Source organism: Lissotriton vulgaris, chromosome 5, assembly GCF_964263255.1.
Source record: "Lissotriton vulgaris chromosome 5, aLisVul1.2, whole genome shotgun sequence".
Classification (NCBI taxonomy): Eukaryota; Metazoa; Chordata; class Amphibia; order Caudata; family Salamandridae; genus Lissotriton; species Lissotriton vulgaris.
Window position 1 is genome coordinate 907,919,203 of NC_141693.1, and position 20,098 is coordinate 907,939,300.

At 42.4% G+C, this 20,098-nt stretch overlaps 1 protein-coding gene across 2 annotated transcripts in view; it reads left to right on the top strand.

Annotated features, from left to right (window-relative positions):
• Positions 1-20,098, top strand: part of DNTT (DNA nucleotidylexotransferase) — a 1,394,583-nt gene that overhangs the window by 176,609 nt on the left and 1,197,876 nt on the right. For both annotated transcript variants that reach the window (XM_086922528.1, XM_086922529.1), the window contains exon 3: positions 1,305-1,421. In XM_086922528.1, the coding sequence (XP_086778654.1) occupies positions 1,305-1,421 (117 nt within the window). The remainder of the gene's footprint in view (positions 1-1,304; positions 1,422-20,098) is intronic.

Genomic DNA, 20,098 nt, shown 5'->3' on the forward strand with positions numbered 1-20,098 from the left:
TCAGCTTGACCTTAAGGATTTGGCCAGGTGCATTGTTGAAATTGTAGTTCCAAAATCCCAAGGAGAAACTCTGAGATACTAGAACCTTGTATTGGTGTTGTGGACACCTTGAAACTCCACAAGGACCTTCTGGAGGCCTTTCCAGATGAATGAAATCATTTGGAGCATTTTGACCAAAAGGTTGCATAATTTGGCCAACTTGTCTTCGAGAGTCAAGCCAGCGACATCGAACCAGCCTGAAATTAGGCTTGCCCCACTGAAGCTCTGGAGCTCTTCATCATCAACAAGACTTCCAGGAATTGACAGAGGCATCCAGCTAAAGCAAGTTGCCAACATCTAACCCAATCCCAGCCTGTCAAGGAGGCCTGCTCAACGTCGAGGGAGAAAGCTAAAAAAAGTGACTGAGTCAGAAGGTAAAAACTTGAAGGTAAAACTTGACCGAGCCCTACCGCTCACTGTATCCGACCCACATCGCTGTCAATCTGAAACTTTGGCTTTGTCCTAGTCGAGTGTGACCAGATGTCGCAAGTTAGCTATTTTGCATTTTAGGCACTACAAAGTATTTATTTTAAAGAATTCATATCTCCAGTTCCCTACATTGGATATTTGTTGTTTTGGTGTCATTTTAATCATAAAAATATTTCCTATTTGTATAACTTGGCAATGGATTTTTATTGTGTGTTGTGTCATACTTATTTAATGTATTGGTATTTTTAAATGCTTTACACACCTGTCTCCTAAGTTAAGCCTGCCTGCTCGCAGCCAGCTACAAAGGGCTGAGCAAGGGAATAATTTATTGACACCATGACCGGGCCTTATATTGTGATTTTGGCCTTATTTCTCGTGGTAGGTACCTACGTACACCTATTAATAAACCACATTTCAACAGGCACGGTTTGTCTAGTAGTGGATTAAGGCAACATTAGGTGAAAGGATCCGGACCTTACAGCCTTAGTATTCGGCACCCCAAAACTCAGTAGCACCCTGCAAGTTTCTGAGCAGACCCTTGGGCGCTGGAACTCATTGTTTTACAATTTAAGCACTGCAAACATTTGTTTCAAGAGCTAAAAATATGTGAAGAATGTTTCTGAAGAAATATGAAATGCACGTTTATGAAATGTGGATATTTGTACCATTCTTTCACAAAATTCGATTTTTTAAATGACAAATGTGAATTAAAAATAGAAATGAAAAGGTGAAGTCCATTTAAATGCATTCACAAATGGAAGGGGAAAGCAGACAGACACATGCAGATTCTTATAACATATCCTCGTGTTGCTTCATAACTTTTTTACTCTCTTTAGAGACAAGACAACTGCTTTTCCAAGTCAGACACACTGCAGGCTCCACCATTTCCCCCGGTGTCACAGTATGCCTGCCAGAGGAGGACAACCATAGAAAACCACAACAGGACTTTCACGGTACCACTCTTCCATTTGAAGTATCTACCCAGAATGCATTACGAATATTTATTTATAGTATGATCAAATGGATCTTATGTTCTACTCGCTATATATTACTAATGTTATCACTTACGTTATCTGAAATGCTTCCTTCAATTCTTTTTCAAATGTTACATTTAGATAAACATTTACAGAAATTATGCAACATGTTTCTTATGTCTGCGATAAATATTTGTATCTAATATGCTATTTATTCAAAGAGCATTTTTGCAGACTCCATCTATTTACCATCAGTGGGTAATCTCGAAGGAGCTGTGGAAATGTTGGTGCTGAGTCTGAGGCTCTGGCCAGGCGAATCTCCACACTAAAATAGAGTATTTTTAGTATTAAAGATGCAATACAAGATCTAGGTGATAAATAAAACCAACTCTGTCAAAACCCACACCTCAGTGGCCTAGAGGAAACCTCTAGAGATACCCCTACCTCAAGGTAAATTTTCCCTGTGCCCTGATTTGGTGGTAAGAAATATCTATACATTGGGCCTATTTACAAGCCCATTGCGCCGCCAGTGCGTCACTGTTTTTGATGCACCAGCAATTTCATGGGCTTGCCCATATTTACACAGCAACATAAAGTCACCGTGCATTACTTTTTATGGCCTTGTAAATATGGGCTCCTTTCAGGCATTACTCTTTGTGAAAGGGGCATGCCATGGGTGTTGCTGTGGGCGTTCCCACAAAACATTCATGGAACTTGAGGCATTCCCAGATTTACAACATTTTGTAAAACTGGGAATTCATTCTGCAGCAGGCATAGAACGAGAAAAATGCCATTATTGATTGTTTTTGAGTAGGAAGATTCCCCTTCCTGCACAAAAACAATCATCCCTGCAGCGCAAACATCCTTGCAAAATGACGCAGGGGCGACTCCACTGGCACATGGCAGATAATTGTGCGCCAGTGCAGAGGAAAGCACAGGGATGCCTTGTATTGTTGTTAACATGACGCATCCCTTTACTTTAAAAATGGTGCAGCTAGGCTCCGCTAAATGGGTTGTGGTGCTGCGTCATTTTCTTGTAGATGAGGCTCTTTGTTTGCAGTGGGGCCCTCACACCTATGGACCGGTGTACTGCACCTGGAGCACTATTGATATCTATCTCAATGATCTACCTATTCAGCACACCGTCCTTAGGAGACCTTTATCGATTTAACACACGCCTCACACTCCCTTCTATACACAGCGATTAAGATGCACTTCTATTCATTTGCTAAAGGCGCCAGACAATTACAATAGATACAAGTAGGAGGACCCCATTTTACAGGAATGCTCCTTAATAACAAGTCTGCGACAAAGAACAGACTTCATTTACACAGCCTTATTGCAGAACATTGCCTAGATGTGTTGGCTTTTAGAGAAACCTGGTTTCACACCTACCCAAATCTATACCAGTCAAGAAAGCTAATAGCGCGTTCTGAAACATCACATCAATTAGAATTGAGGAGCAACACTTTAACACAAATGACCACAGTCATATCAAAGCGCTCATTTGTGAACCAGTGAGTAAATAAACATGCTAATATTCTGATGTAAGCCTTTATTACGTACCACATACCACTTACGAGCAGTGTACAGAACACTTCCACAAAAGGCCCCATTTGGGTACTGTTTCACTAATCTCATTACTATATTTTCTATGTCCCATCCTGATCACATGTCTATCTTTAAACCCACTGAGTTTCACTGGATTTTTTGCTGCTGCTGTTATTTGTTAATGTCTATCTAGAACCTCTGATGAGAGGGAGCCACTCCTCTTGGAGGCAGTTTCATTAGCTATATGGACAACACCAAACCCTTTTCCAAACTTACACCCAATTAATTCCTGGCCCAAATGAGTGCATGGATGGTCTATTAGCCATTCATAGTTGGAATGGGCACACTTCCAAAAAGACTAAATTAAGCAAGGCCAAAATCATTGTATGGGACTGTTGGCAATTGGGTTACTTGTTGTGGGGGTTGAAATCCTAATCTAGCAGGAACCACAATCCCTGTCAGGGTGAAATACAAACCTATCCCCAAATTAACCTGTGCTCATCCCCTCGGGTAGCTTGCCACAAAATCAGTCAAGCTTAAATAGAGTTAAAGTGTAAAGTATTTATGCAGTGCTTCAAACAGTAACAATGTGAAAACAAAGCACACAAAAAATCCCACACCAATTTAGAAAAATAGAGTAACATGTAATGAAATATTTGACACCACAATGGCAACAATCTAATTAGTAGGACCAGAGATATGCAGTTTCAAAGTTTTAAATTAAAATAGTGCCTAGAAGCACAAAGGGCAAACTGTGAATATCTTGTCGCGCGGACCGGAACAAAGTCACAAGTTCAGGTTGATCATGATGGAACAAGGGCTAGATAACGGACCTACTTAGGACCGCTGAACAAGAGTACCCTCAATCCTGGATGCGGAGCATTGCAGGATCACATATCAAGGATGTTCCACACAAAGGCAGTTCTGAGGAGCTGCAACACTAAGTTAAACTTCATTGTCGAGGATACCATCTACGAAGGGCTTGTGATGCAAACTCCTGCATTGAGAATGTGATGCATACCGGCTGGTTCTGAAGAAACTGCAGAGCTGCAATGCGGAGTTGTATGTCGTCATTGAAGATGCAGTCGATGATAGGCTTGCGATGCAATGCATCACGCAGCGGTGGTTCCAAAGAGACGGCAGGCTGCAATGGGAATGCATTGCACTGAGGCTGTTCTGAAGCGGTTGTAAAGAGATGCATTGTGCTTCACCGCTTCTGCTCACAAGACCACACAACTGGTAGAGCCTCTTCAGGCCCACTGCCAGGGGTCTGGTACTGGGGTGGCACTACTTGGGTGACAGAGCTTGTAGCAGGCAGAGTCCAGGTGTTGGGTTCAAGGTGGTTGGATCCCTCTGTCCCTGTGGCACTGGAGATCCTGGGTTCAGATGCAGTTCCAGTCCTTTCGGCCAAGCAGCAGGGCAGCAGAGTAGCCTTCCTTCTTGTGAGGCAGCACACCAGTCCTTCTGGGTCTTCAACAGGTCCATAGGTTTGCTAGAGTTGGGTCTAAGGGGCCTTTATTTATACCTGGTGCCCAATTTAAAGTAGGAGAAGGTTCTAGAGGTTTCCACCACCAGAGGTATTTGAAATTTACTTCCTTCCTGCCCTGGCCCGAGCTTGTCTCGGGTCAAAGTAAATCAGTGTCAAACCCTTTGTAAATGTGCTCAGGCTGGGCCTTTCTGATGTGCAAGTGTGGTAGGTGACAGCTCCGCCCCCATCAACTCAGAGACAGCCCATCTTCCCAAAATCTATGCTCCATTGTCTCACTGTCTAGGAACTATATACACCTAGTCATGTGACCCAGCAAATAGGCTGCAGGCACCAAATGGTTGGGACAAGAAAATTCCAACATTCTAAAAGTGCCACTTTCAGATATGTGACCTAAAATCCGGCTCTACCATTAAAGAGGGGTTACAATTTAAATTTGTTTGACACCAAACTTGACATCCTGCCTGCTCCCAATTGAAAGTTATCACTTATTAAATGTAATACGTAAATCCAATTTTATATTCTAAGAGAGGCAGGCCATGCAGAAGTAAAAACAATAATGTAAGAGATGTCCACTACCAGGTCATACAAAAGTTAGAAGCAGAACTGTTTAAATACACTCCACCCTACCATATGGTCTGTTTAGCACATACCCTTGGGATGACATATGTGTTACAAAGGAAGGTATAGGCCAGGAATTAGGTTTTTCTCGCCAGATCGAAATGACAGGGTAAATGGAATACACAGGCTGCAATGGCAGGCCTGAGATATGTTTAAAAGGCTACTTAAGTAGGTGACGCAATAAGTGCTGCAGGCACACGAGTAGAATGTAATTTACAGGACCTGGGTACATATAGCACCACTTTACTAGGTACTTACAGGTAAAGTAAATGTGCCAATTGGTAGCCCAAGCACTTTAGGACTAGTTAGCAAGGGTAATGTGCACACAGACCTAAAAGACAACAAAATGCGTTCGGAAAACAGGGGGGTGAAGGCAAATGTTTTGGGGATGACCTTGCAGAAAGACCAAGCCAAAACGTCCCACTCCCAAATGCCTAAAGCCAGGGTAGACTAATCAATACCCTAATGGGTTTCTCTGCTTAGGCGAAAGAATATGGACACGGGCCCTGTTGTGAATAGGCATTTGTCAGTTCTACGCCTCTTTGAACTAAGTTGAATTCCTCTGTCTACACTCTTCTGAGCCACTGAACTGACCCATGGGGAACCCTTCTCCTCACCCATGGACCCCATCTCAGCAGCCACTATCTTTAACTTGCTCACAGATGCAACCCGAGAGGAAGACAGTACCACCTTGTCCAACAAAGTGATATGACAATTCCACTCCTTTGATCAGACTTCTGTCCCCAACCCATGGAAATGTCTGCCAATAAAGATAGCAGTCAGCAGAGGACACTTACCAATGTCAGTGTCAAGAGCCAGGCCCTGGACCATCTACTGCTGGTGGAAGCTCAAGCAGGAACATTGGTTAGGCCTCTTTTCCAGCATTGGGGCTGGCAAAGAGTTCTCTATAGGCCCCTGAGGGCTCAGTGACCACTGAGGTTTCTTGAGTGTGGGGCAACAGTCTCAGGTGTTAGGCACCCTATTTCCACTCTGCCTCCCGTCTGTCATGTTATGGTATCCTGAGACCGGTATTTATGCCCAGGGTCTCTATCCCGAGGCTGAAAAGCGGACACAGGTGAATCTGCCTTCAGTCAGCTTGTCCACCTGGGCTTTGTGCCCTCTGCTTGGGAGTGAAACTCCCAGAAAATTAAATTGTCAGGGCATCCTGGGTGGCTGCTCCTCCAAGCTCTCCTAACACCAGGGGCAATTTATTCCTCAGAATGCAGTCCATGGGCATCCGGGGACTAACTATGACCCTCCTCTGGGTAACCTCCCAACCCCACTTCAGGGATACCAAGGCCATGAGGTGGAAAAAGTCATGCCCCTTGGCCTGAGTTACCCTGCACACAGGTTCAGTGTACTCCTTGGCAAACCAGCCTTTCCACCTCCATGGTCTGGCAGGTCTCCGTTTGTCCCTCAGAGCAGTGATGGTGATCCAATTCACTTCAAACTAAAGAGAGTGACGATTCCCAACCTCATGGATCTCCAGTTAACACTTTGAGTCCATCTCGCAGCTAAGGCAGATCATGGCATAGTCTATGACCTGACCCTGGTGACTACTTACTCCCTAGGCCTTATTGGCCACTCCTGTAGAGATCCCACCAGCAGGTTGTTTCTTTGGACAGACAGGGTCCCCCCTCTTGTGTCCTAACTCAAAACAATCAATGCAACCAGGCTGGAAATGTGAGATCCTTGGGCCACAAGAACCTCCTGGGTTGGGGGACCCTTGCTCTCCACCTTATTCTATAACTTGTTTGGACCATCTTTAACCTACCACTCATTCCAATGGGGGGTGACCAGAACCACTCTTCTTGGGATCCCTCCCAGGTACCTTCTTGGACAGTTTGGTACTGATCCAGAGGTCTGCCTACTCTCTGGGGTCAATGAGTTTGGTATCAATCAGGTGCTGGCACAGCTCCACAAATCATGTACTGAGCATGTGCTCTCTTAATATAATATTAGATTAAACAATCAAGTAAAATCTTCAATTTTGCTGACCTGCACTCAACCATTCAGTGACTTCCAGGCATAAACAAGAAAATCCAGGACTGGTTCTGCATCTTTTGGCTATCCCGAACTGTTGGACTCGGCCCTTTTTGGCTAACGTTCCCTTAACTTTTTGCCTTCCCCCTAGACCTTTTTTCTGATAACGTGTGGCCAACTTAGATGCTTTGGGCACTTTGCCACTGCTGATAAGTGTCAAAGTGTAAGTGCTCCCTGTATAAAGTGTTATGGTAATTAGTTGTTCATAATTGGTATATTTGTTTTACTAGTAAAGTCCCTAGTAAAGTGCACTATGTGTGCCAGGGCTGGTAACACAAATGCTACTAGTGGGCCTGCAGCACTAATTGTGCCACCCACACCAGTAGCCTTAAAGAGAGAACTCAGGCCTGCCACTGCAGGGCCTGTGCACAGGTTGTTACACTGTCTTGTTGTCCTGACAAGTACACCCACTTGCCAGGCCGTACCCATCCCTTTTTTATTCACATTAGACACCCCTATGGTAGGTCCAAGGTATCCCCCTGGGCAGGGTGCAGTGTATGTGAAAGGTAGGACATGTACTAAGGTATGTATCATGTCCTGACAGTGAAATACTCTCCATTTCATTTTTCACTGTTGAAAGGCCATCTTGCTCATAGGACAGAATGAGGGAGGCTGTGTAATATGTTTCCAGCCTATCTTCCCATAGGATTAAGAGGGAGAGGTGACGTTTAGTGTGCCTGAACTCACAATTTAATAACACATCTTTTTGTGAAGGTGGTTTTGCATTGTGTGTTTAGAAACCACTCTTTTAGAAGTAGCTGGGTTTTTGTGTTTTAATATTTCTGTGTGTCTCTGCCTTACTGTGTGTTCTGGGGCTGGCCTGCAGTTTGCTGATTTAACCAAGAAGAGGCCAAAAGGACTTTGCTGTGTGCTGTGTCTCCCTGCTTGAAAGGACTTTGCTGTGTGCTGTGTCCTGAAGTAACTTATACCCAAGGGCCCGAGGAGAGCTGGCTCCCTGTTGTGGAAACTCAGGAACACAAACGTTTCCAGGTGTGTTTCAGCCACGCTTTGTGCATGTGCTTTTTGCAGCCTGAGACCCTCATAAGAATTGCCCAGTGATCATGAGCACCAGGAGTCCAAGTGAGTCTCAGCAACGCTGTTTGCATGTCCTTGGTGCAGCCTGAGACCTTTGTGAGGATTGCCCTGTGATCGTGTGCACCCAGAACTCAAGTGTGTCTCAGCGACACAGTGAGCCTGTGCTTTTTGCAACCAGAGACCTTCGTGAGGATTGCCCTGTGATCGTGTGCACCCAGAACTCAAGGGAGTCTAAGCGACACTGGGTGTGTGTGCTTTGTGCAGCCTGAGACTTTCATGAGGATTGCCCTGTGATCGTGCACACCCGGAATCCAAGTGAGTCTCAGCGATGCTGTGTATGTGTGCTTTGTGCATCCTGAGACTTTCGTGAGGATCTTACTGTGATCGTGCGCACCCGGAATCCAAGTGAGTCTAAGCGACACTGGGGTCGTGTGCGTCGTGCAGCCTGAGACTTTCATGAGGATTGCCTTGTGACTGTGCATACCCGGAGCTCAAGTAAATCCCAGCAACGCTGTGTGCATGTGCCCTGTTGCAGCCAGAGATCTTTGACATTGCCATCGGCCCAGACCGGCATCCCTAGAGGAGCTGTGCCACCAGTCCGAGCATGCCTTTGCCAAGGAGGGAACTCGAACCAATCTCTGTCGTCGGGGGGGCCCGAGTTCCACAGCCCAAATAAACAAAGTTGCATCGGAGGCCCAAGTCACGAGGAGAGCAAGTTTGCACCCCTGCCAGATAACGCTCAGCGATCTTGCGTGTGTCGCCGCCTGGGGCGGGGTCCGGTCTCGGAGAGAAACGCTCTCGGCCTTTCCCATTGTCGCAGTGCGAGCCTCCGCTCAAGCTCAAATCGTGGCCTGTACCTGCTGAGGAGTGGCAGTACTGGGGCCAGAGTGTGGAGCTACATTTTTTTTACACCATACCCGTGTTAAGGACTTACTTTGGCAGTAGGTGACCGTGAGTCAGCAGGAGTGGCATAGAGACAGTCCCCGCCCCGTGATCGGTGCCGGAGTACATTATTTTGGTATCACAAACTACCTGATTGTTGCATTACGCTTTACATCATTTTGGTATTACAAACTGCCCGATTGCTGCATTACGCATTGCATTATTTCTGCATAACGAACTACCTGATTGTTGCATTACGCATTACATCATTTTGGTATTACAAACTGCCTGATTGTTGCATTACGCTTTGCATTATTTCTGCATAACGAACTGCCTGATTGTTGCATTACGCACTGCAATATTTTTTCATAACGAACTGCCTGATTGTTGCATTCCGAATTGCATTATTTTGGCATTACGAACTGCTTGATTGTTACACAGAGAACTGCATTATTTTGATATAAAGAAGTGCCTGATTCTTGCATTATGAACTGCATAGCATTGCATTAGACCTGCATTGGATCATAGAGAATTGCTCCTTAATACTGCAAGAACCTACAAGGGCTGGCTAGCCTTATAACCGGCCAGGTGAAATAATACAAAAAAGCATATGTCGGATTTTTATCGTGTGGTCTTAACGTATATCTTTTTATATAAACATATACTTATTTTTTTATGAAACTCGTGTAGAGTCCATTTGTGGTATCATCATAGGGTTGCTGAAAGCATGGTTGCTAATAATATACACATTTGCCTTGGAGCTAAGCCTGGCTGCTCGTGCCAAGCTACCGAGGGGGTGAGCAGGGGCTATCTGAGAAGTTGTCCTTCCTACCACTGACTTAAAAGTTAGGGTCTCTCTTTGGACTAAGGTACCTACCTCAGCCAACTAGAAACTCCCAGTTCTAACACGAACCTAACGCATAACTTCTCTCGGATTTTCAAATGATGATGTATTCATCAGTTGGTTATTGCACTAAGACTATTCTATACTGTAAACTGCTGTGGTGTCATAATAGTAAAAGTTGCTGACCCTTTAACGTCTAGGGGCCTACGGGTTATATTCACATTATTTATTTGTATACACTAGTATTGCTTTTATAACATGGCCATTCTTAAGAAGTGGTTTGATGATACCACACTTACGTTTAAGGGCAATGTCTTCAACCAATACAGAAGATTTGAAAAACGTTGTGATGATCTACACTAAAGCAGATTAAGTGAGCATAATGGTTGTGGCATTACAGTGGTCTGATGTGATGGGTGCAGTTTAAGTTCTCTGAACTTTGTTTATAGTTTCCTTAGACACCAGATGTTAGAACTGGGGTTTCTGGTTGTCAGAGTATGCACCTCGTACAAGCAGGAACCACCACTCTAGTCAGGATAAGCTAGATACACACTAATAGGTAACTTGTGCTCACCCACTGATAGTTTGGCACAGACGTATCTAAAGAAGTAATGTGTAAAGTATTTGTGCAACACACACATACAGTAACATAATGAATGCACCACAACATAGATTATATTTGTATGAGTAAAACAAGTAGAAACCGAGTTATGAATTTATAAAGAATAAATAAAAAATGAGTCCTTAGAAACAAATAACACTTAGGAGCTACTTGAGGGCATGCTGGATCAGGGTGAATCCAAAGTTCAGGCTAACTACGATAGAGGGCAGGCCGGCTACAGGATGCACTAAGATCCTGCTGAAAAAGAACCTTGAATGCAGCAAGCGTCGACATCGAAGACTAGAAGCATCTGTTCCGTAACGTGCAGGCAATGAAGGAGGCTTCAATGACAAACCCTTTACGATGTAGGCACTGTGTTGTCATCGAACGGCACTGTCCGTCATCATTAAGCCGCGGAGTCCATTGAAGTTATGTTGTTTATTGGCTCCTGCGTCGACATCGAAAGGCAATGTGTTGGTTCCGATTGGTGCAAAGTCCTCATTGTCAATTTTGTTTGTTCTGGACAGCAGAAACCACCTTCAAGGGCCAAGACTGGATTAACCCCACTTGGCAGGAAGGACTCACAGATGGCAGTGTCCAGATGCTGTTGTAGAGTTGAAGTCTTTGATGGCCCTGAGACTTCAGAACAGGGGGCAAGCCAGCAAGCCCTTAGAGTCGTCTGGGTTCAAGTGAGATGGGTCCAGTCCTTGTCCCCAGCAGAGCAGAAATCAGCAGGAAGCAGGACAGCAAATCCGAAGAACAGTTCTTCCGTAGTAGCATTTAAGCAGAGTGGAAATCCTTGGAGCAAAGCAGTCTTTACTCCTGGCAGAATTCTTCACAGGTCCTGTGGTGTACTGTTTTGGTAGGGTCAGAGCCCAAGTACTTATATCCAGTTGTTCCTTTGAATTGGGTAGATGACTTCAAAGCAGGTTCCCAACCCTGGCTCCAGACTATCAGTAGGAGGTAATCATCCCTTTGTGTGGGAAACAGGACATTGCCTATTCTGGTGGAAGTGTCAGCTCCCTCCTCTCTTCCTGCCAAGAACAGCTGTCAGACTGCAGATGCATGCAGATGAGTTCTCGGTCACACCAACAATGCCTTGCGTTTGTGGCTGTCTAGAGGAATGCACACAGTGTAGCTATCACCCACCACAGATGTGTATTGGAGACAAGCTGCAAGGCACACAAAGTAGTAAGATCAGAGAACAGTCCACTTTCTAAAAGTGGCATTTGTAAAACAGTAATGTCATATCCAACTTTACCAGTAAAAAGGATTTATCATTACCATTCCAAACATATGAAACATGATGCAGGAATTACAACTTAACTTAGGCAAGGAATAGGCATCACAGAAGTGGAAAAAACATTTGGGTGTTTTTCACTACCTGGACATGAAAGCTTATCAATACATGTCCTACCTTTTACTTACACAGCACCCTGCTCTTAGGGATACCTAGGGACTACCTTAGGGGTGACATATGTGTAATAAAAGAGGAGATAATGTCTTGGCCAGTTGGTTTCAATTGCAATTTGAGGTGTCAGTAAACCGCACACGCACAGGTCTTGCAGTGGCAGGCCTGAAACAGGTTTGAAAGGCTACTTGTGTTGGTGGCACAATCAGTGCTGTAGGCCCACTAGTGTCATTTAATTTATAGGCCCTGCGTGTATGGTATACTACGTTACAAGGGACTTACAAGTAGACAAAATATGGTCATTGTGTATACACCATTGTTACCATGTTTATGGGAGAGGCACCGGCACTTTAGCACTGGTCAGCAGCCGTAAAGTGCTCAGAGTTCTTAGCCCCAAAATAGAAATGCTGCAAAAGAGGAGGAGGAAGGCAAAAAGTTTAGGGTGACCCTCCAGAGAGGACCATTTTCCAACACTAGAGAAAATGGAACCTTGGAAGTGGAGAGGCACTCCATTTTGCAGGGCTAGAGGCTGCATTCATTCTACTTTGGAGTTGAGCAGTTTTGTCCTTAAAAGGTTATTGAGATTGTGGCAAGACTACTGGGATGGTGGCCCTTGAGAGATAACTGAAGGGGAAGAAAGTATTTATTGGTAGGTCAGAAAGAGAAATTTTGAAAAACCACCATCCTTTCAAACTGGGTCCGGAAGCAGACCTTACTTACTCTGAGTGGGGCTGCTTTGTAATCTCTGCCATTGGTGTGGTAAGCTGCTCTATAATACTAGAACACAAATGTGTCCTCTCTTTTTTAGAGATCTGTCTTTTCAATGAAAAAACACAGACTAAAAGAATATGTTTGGCAAAAAACAAAGACGCCAAACTATAGCCTGCCCAAAATCTCAACCATATATGAATACATTTTAACTAACATTTTAACCTAAATTCGATTTCTAAATCCATGCAATATAACTTCCAACATTTTAGAACTGAAGTAATATACTGGTCTAATGCCAATGCTAGCTTATTTCAATGCAGATGATTGCTAGAAGGATTTGGTCAATAATGTAATTTGATGCTACTTCCAATGTTCCTATGAAACACTTTTACATATAACTATTACTCATTTGGACCTGCCTCCGTACTCAACCTGTAGAGCTCTATGGCCCACCTTCTCTGCTTCCCTCTGATTTCCAGGCCTTGCCTTGCTTCCCCTAACTTCACCCCACCATTTCCTGTTATGTGTGTTGTGTCATGTTATGAGTATTTGTACAGCGCACAACTTGCCTGGGCGGGTATTCTGGGGCCAAAGCAGGAGCTTTTTGGGCCAAGCAACAGTTGGGGCTAGGTCAGGTCTTGAGTTTCTTGCAGAATTCAAGAACTGAGGTGTCGGCTCTGATGTGCAGGGTCAGGTCGTTCCAGGATTCATGAGCAGGGTAGGGGAAGACATGACCGCCGGATCTGGCTCTGCTTCTGTGGGGTCATGTGAGTAGGAGTTTGGTTGAGCGGAGGTGTTGAGTAGGTTTCTGGAAGTTTATGCAGTTTTTGAGGAAGTGAGGCCAATGTTGTCTAAGGTTTTGTATGTGTGCATGAGGAGTTTGAAGAGTGCTTGTTTGTGAATTTAGAGCCATTGGAGCTCTTTGAGATGAGTTGTGGTGCCAACACTGGCAGCGTCTTCTCTGTGGTAGCCGATCACTTAGAACTGCAAGCTATTTTCTTATACATTCATTGCCCTCTTTATTTGCTGACCAAAAATCAAGTTATCTCGTAATGCCAAGGGGCATATGCTAATTGTGAAGAATATCCATCAGAGTAGGGTAACAAAAAAAGAAACTCTTATTGATGACTTAGGGCCCGATGTACAAAAATAAAATTTTGCATTTCCTAAATAACGGCTCTATAGGAATCGCTATTTAGGAAATACAAAATTATATGTATGAAATTGCCGATTTCCTAAAAGCGATTCCTACAGAGTAGGAATCGCTATAAGGAGTCGCAATTAGGGAATCCCATGCCATTCGTACCAATGGGCCTCTTTTGCATGTCCTACATAGTGATTTCCAATTAGGAAATTGCTATATCGGAAATACTAATCCAAGGATCGCTATGGTCATAAGATGCCCCGTAACGCACCCCAAAAGTAGAGCTGCACAGGTAGAGCACACATATGTACCAGGGGCATGTGATGGCTCTATTCCACTTTAAAAAAAGCATCTTGAGGTGCTTTTTTATAATGCACATGACTACCATTGACTTTGAGTCAATTGTAATTGCATTTCCTAAATGTTAATTTTGCATTTAGCAAATGCTTTGTGCTTGCTAAGACATGCACAAATAGGAAATCCCTATTTACGATTTCCTATTTAGGGTATCGCATAATGCGATTTGTACTGGGTAGAAATCGCATCTTGCAATCCCCTAAAGGCCTTTTACGACAGGCTGTTTTGCATTTCTTAACTGGTCGAAATTGCGATTCGACCCGTTAAGAAATACAAAAGGGCTTTGAACATCTGGCCTTTAGTGTCTGCAAGAGAGGTGCTTTTTGCATGTTGAACTTTCAGAGGTTTCATGTTAAGGGTGTTGTGTGGAAGGATGTCATGTGATATACCACTGAAGTTAGTTCATGGCGATGAGTCCTAGAATACCTGCCTCTTAAGATCCTGGGTTTTTTAACGTGAACCCATTGTTATCTATATCCTCTTTACTACATCCAACAGAGCAACGGGGTTTCATGCAGTTAGTCCTGTCACATGTAGATGTGTAACATGTTGGTGAAACTTGTGAATTGTAGAGGTGACCTCTGTCTTGCCCAGTAGTCTATTTTATGCTGTTTTTTTTTTGTTAACATTTTTAACATTTTATTGCAAGCAAAAACGCATACAAAATTCACATTGCAAAGGAATAGATAAACATGGCAAACAGAAAAAGCAGAAGAAACAAGATAAGTTACAGTTCATCATATGCTCACATCTAAGAAAACCAAAAAGAAAAGGTCTGTTTTGTTAGCATAATAAAGAGGTTGGTAATTTCGCAGCTCTTCCTGTATCCATTGATAAATTGGATCCCAAATTTTCCCCCCCATTAGTCTTTTAATACGACCTTTCACAGCATAGATTGCCTGTTCTATGTTATACTTCACTAGAAGCCGAGCCCTCCAAATGTGAAATTGTAGCAGATCTGGACTGATCCATTCCTGAGTAATACAGGCACCAGATACTGACATGCATATAAATAAGAGTTTTTTTTGATCATCAGGAATGTTGATAGAGGAGGTACCTAGCATAACAATCTCAGCTGTAAGACTAATGTTACATTTAAAAATTAAAGACATAAAGATCTGTATCTGGTTTAGTACTGATGTGAGCCTCGGGCAAAGAAAAAACATATGTGTTGCATCCGCAGCTTCTAACGAGCATCTCTTACATGCAGTACCTGAGGATGCTCCCCATTTGAAATTTTTTTCAGGGGTATAATATAAATCATTGAGAACCATATAATGCTGAGTACGGTATCTGCCCGTAAGTAAAATAGAGTTAGCCAACATAATGGATTCTTCTATCAATACATTTGTCACCCCCAGTTTTTCTGCCCAGCGGTCTTGAACTACAGTTAAGTCCTCTGAATATGATGAAATCAATAAGTTATAAAGAAATCCTATCTTTCTTTTAATGTATAGGGATTCAATCAAAGGTATTTTCTGAAGCCCTGATCATAGCTCTGGAGATAAAAAATTTAAATAGCTGTGTAGTTGAAAGTATTTGAAGTAGTCTAGGGGCAAAATATTAAACTTGGCCTGAAGCGTCGAGAAAGAGATCATTTCATCATCATGCCATAAATCGCTAATAGAGTTAATTCCTTGTTTACTCCATTTTAGCATAATTTGATCTCTAAATATATCAGGCAGTAGATGTTTAGATGGCAGGGGGGTATATCTCAAAATTTTCGGGATCCCTAGATGTCACTTGAGAATCTTCCATGCCCGATATGCTGCTATTACAGTCTTAAATTTAATTTTCTTGAAGTAACTAGGTTCAATATTTTTCAAAAAGCAACCACGAGCTTCTGACCCTAAAGAAAATTCATAAATGGAGGGGAAATGTGCTTCATGAATTGGAGCTTTGATGCCAATAATTAAGGGATTGATGAACTGCAATATTGAAGCTAAATAATAAAATAAAAAATGTGGTGTACTCCATCCTCTTCTGTCCTTAGGAAGAGTAAGCTTTTTAAAAGCTCTACAATGACGTTTGTATCCCCATAGGAATCATCCCGCCATTCTCTCCAACTGTTTAAAGAATTTTATTGGAAACTCAAGGGGTATGGTTCCAAAGAGATATAAAAATCGGGGAACTATTAACATTCTTAGTACATTGTTTCTGCCATATAATGATAGGTGTAAGTGATTTATCCGTTCCAGAGTAGTATTTGCCTTTTTAATGATAGGGATAAAATTAAGCTTGGGTATATCAGAAATTAAAGTTGTAATTTTAATTCCTAGATAGGTTGCAGTGGGTACTATGTTAAAGTGTGTCGGTGGGTTTTGACCTATGAATAGAATTTGGGTTTTTGAAGAGTTTAATTTATAGCCTGAGAAGGTACCGAACTCTTCCGCTATCTCTTCAATTTTTGGAATTGCCTTTACGATATCAGTGGTGGTCACTACCACATCATCAGCATATGCTAAAGCTCTGTAAGAAATCCCTGCCACCTCCACAGGTTTTATATCTTCCTCTTGATTAAGTTTATTAAGATATATATCAATATAGATAGAAAACAACAGTGGAGATGATGGGCACCCTTGATGGGTACCACGAAAAATGGAAAATGGACTAGACTTATAGGACCCAATTTTGATATGTGAAGATGGTGTTAAATATAAAGTTTTCAGACCCTTAATCATTTCTGGACCAAAGCCTTTCAAAGCCAATATATCCCATAAGTAAGGCCAAGCCACCCTGTTGAATGCCTTCTCGGCATCCAACAGGGTGATTCCAATAGGTACTTTAGCAGTTTGGGCCCAGTCCATCAGAGCAATTATTCTTCGAACATGATCTGCAGTGTCTCTATTAGGGATAAACCCATGTTGCCATCGTGAAACAATAGAGGATATCACTGTTGACATAGGGGTGGCTAATATTTTGGAAAAAACCTTGCTATCAGCATTTATTAAGGAGATCGGTCTGAAGTACGCTGGGTTCAGGGTAGGCTTATCCTTTTTAAGGAAAGCCATCAATGTGGATTGACTCCATGAGGGAGGTGGAGATCCTCTCTGAGCTTCATGAAATGTAAGTAGTAAATCTTCCTTCATAGCGTTTCTAAATAATCTAAAAAATTCCAGAGGGATACCATCAGGGCCCATGGCTTTTCCCATAGCCAAAGAAAGTAACACTGATTCAATTTCATCCCATGTAATGTCCTTTTCGAGGGAATTTGATTGTATATCATTTAGTTTTATGATATTTTTTTGTCCTATAAAGTTTAGCAATATATCATGAGAGTATACCATATTATCAGTTCTGTATAGTTGTGAATAGAATGTTGGAATACCTCAAGAATTTGATCTGGATCATCATGGACCTGACCTGCCTCATCTTGTATTGCATTAATAGAGTTTGAGATTTCTTTCTCCCTGGTTCTTTTTGCAAGTATCTTTCCAGAATTTTCACCCATTTCATAGATCTGAGAACGAAAGGTAGCAATTTGTTCCGCTAATTTAGCTGAAAATATTTCATATACCCCAACCTTGTGTATGTCTAGTGTAGTTTTAATTTGTTCAGTATCTTGATGTTTAGAGATAGCTATAGCAAGTTTTCCCTCCCATTCTCGTACTAGACTAAAATTCTGTTCTACTTTCTCTTTGATAATGTTTTGTTTTTTAATTGAATAGGAAAGTGTTTCCCCCCGGACCCCTGCTTTAAAAGCATCCCAAACTATCTGAGTAGAAGTACTGCTTCTATTAAAACGAAAAAAGTATTTTATCCAACTATTCATTGTTTCTATATATAATGGATCTGCAAGTAATTTCTGATCAAATGACCAGGATCTTAGAGTTGAGGATGAGCCAGTTACTGTCGGTACTTCTATTAGTATTGGGTTGTGATCGGAAATTATTCGTGGAAATATTTTAAATAGTGTATTATTTATTAGCCTACTATTCAGGAAAAAATAATCTATTCGTACAAATTTCTGGTGGGGATTAGAAAAAAAAGTGGATCAAGGTGAGGAAGGTTTTTTTCTATATCCCACGTCTTTTAAACCATATTCTGTTATCAGCCCTTTGAGAGCATTATACGTCCTTTTTTTATGCCTGGGTATATACAGTCAGTAGATATGTCAAACCCTCCTGCAAGATGCTGGTTCAAGTCTCCACAAAAAATAAGCAAAGCTGACCAATCTGCTAATTCTAAACTGAGATAATCTAAAATCCCAGGATCATCAGAATTTGGGGCATACACTGAACAAATTGTCCATGATTTAGCATTCATCTCAAGCTCAACTATTGCCCATCTTCCATACTGGTCTACTTTTGAGCGTTTTAAGAGCCCTCGTCCATATCGCATAAGGATTGCCACACCTTTTGTGGTGGTACCTTGTTTGGTACACGCTAACAGTTGCAAACCAAGATCCTTAAACATGCTTCTATCGTTCCATCTGATATGCATTTCTTGCAGACACAGTATGTCTATATTCATGCTCTGTATAATCTGTTTGCAAATCCCCCTTTTATCCTGTTATTCATTCCACACACATTCCAAGAACAAATTCTAAGTTTACCCATCATCATCATTTATGCAGTTTTCTTTTTGGTCCACCTGTATACATCCAAGCTTCCTAAAACAATGTGCATTCATATACAGATTCAAATTTTTATATTCATCCCCTTCAAAAAAACAGATAATAGAAAGCAGTGATGGAGCAACAATCCAATAGCCTAGCAATTTTTTTTCACTGTTTTTGCTTGCACTTATCACCCACCCTGGTGTCCCCCCTCCCCCCACCCCTTTTCCCCTTCCCCTTGACCCCACCCCAATTTGGGCATAAGGACTAGTAGTCCCTAGTGTTGATGATGTGAGAAGCATGTATTGTCTTGCCGCCCCTCCCCTACTTCCCTCCAATCTTAGACTCTTGCTATGAATCCTTTTCAAAAGAGAAGATGAGAGAAGAAAATGTCTTAATTTTAGTCAGTAAGTAATGAGTTAATTAGTTAGCTGCCATTCCATCAATAAGACTATATGAGTCCTAACACAAAGAGAATAAAGTCAGATGTATTTTGCAGATATTTAAAGTCAAAATAAAGCCAGGAGTTCTTTAGCAGCCCCCTCCGAGGTCAAAAAGTACGATTTTTCTTTAAAGATTATTTTGAGTTTAGAAGGATTCAGAAGGAAGGCCTGAGCACCTTTAGCTTGGAAGGCAGGTATTAGTTGTCGAAACTGCCATCGTTGTTCTACTGTGGCATGACAGTAGTCAGGCCGAACATAAAACTCACTCCTCTCCCCCTTCTTTTCCTATCTGGCCTGGCCAAGTCATAAAGAACCTCTCTTGCCAAAAAGTTGTTCAGGCATATCAAGATCGCCCTTGGCTTCAGATTAGTACCATTTCTGGTGTTTTTTTGAAATGTGAATCGATGTGCGCGTTGAATTTCTAAATCCCATTTCCATTGTATAAGTTCTGGGAAGGCTTCTGAAAATAAATCAATTACATATTTTCTTATATTGCCACCTTCATTTCCCTCCGGAATACCCAATATTCGAAGGTTATTTCTGCGTGATCTGTTCTCCAAATCCACCAATTTCCAGTTTATCTCGTCTCTCAACCCTACCAATGATGAAATTTGGGTTTGTTGATTTGTCATTGAATCTTCTATCGCCGAGATTCTTCCCTCAGCCTCAGTTACTCTTGCAGATGTTTCATTGCAAGATTTAGCAACTTTTCTAAGATTATTTTGAAGTCGTCGAATAGCACCCTGCGTGCGAAGGTTTTCAGCCCTTGTCTCTTCCCGATGCTGAATCATGAGCTGGCAGAGCGTATCTAGTGTAGTACCAGTCGCTTGTGGTTGCATGGTATCTTGAGGCTGGGGGTTCTGTAATACGGTCAAATTTGAGTCAGTGGAAACAGAACCTATGTGAGCTGTAATAGACATAAAATAATTGACAGCGCCCTCCGGTCTTTGTTGAGGGAGATCCTCATCC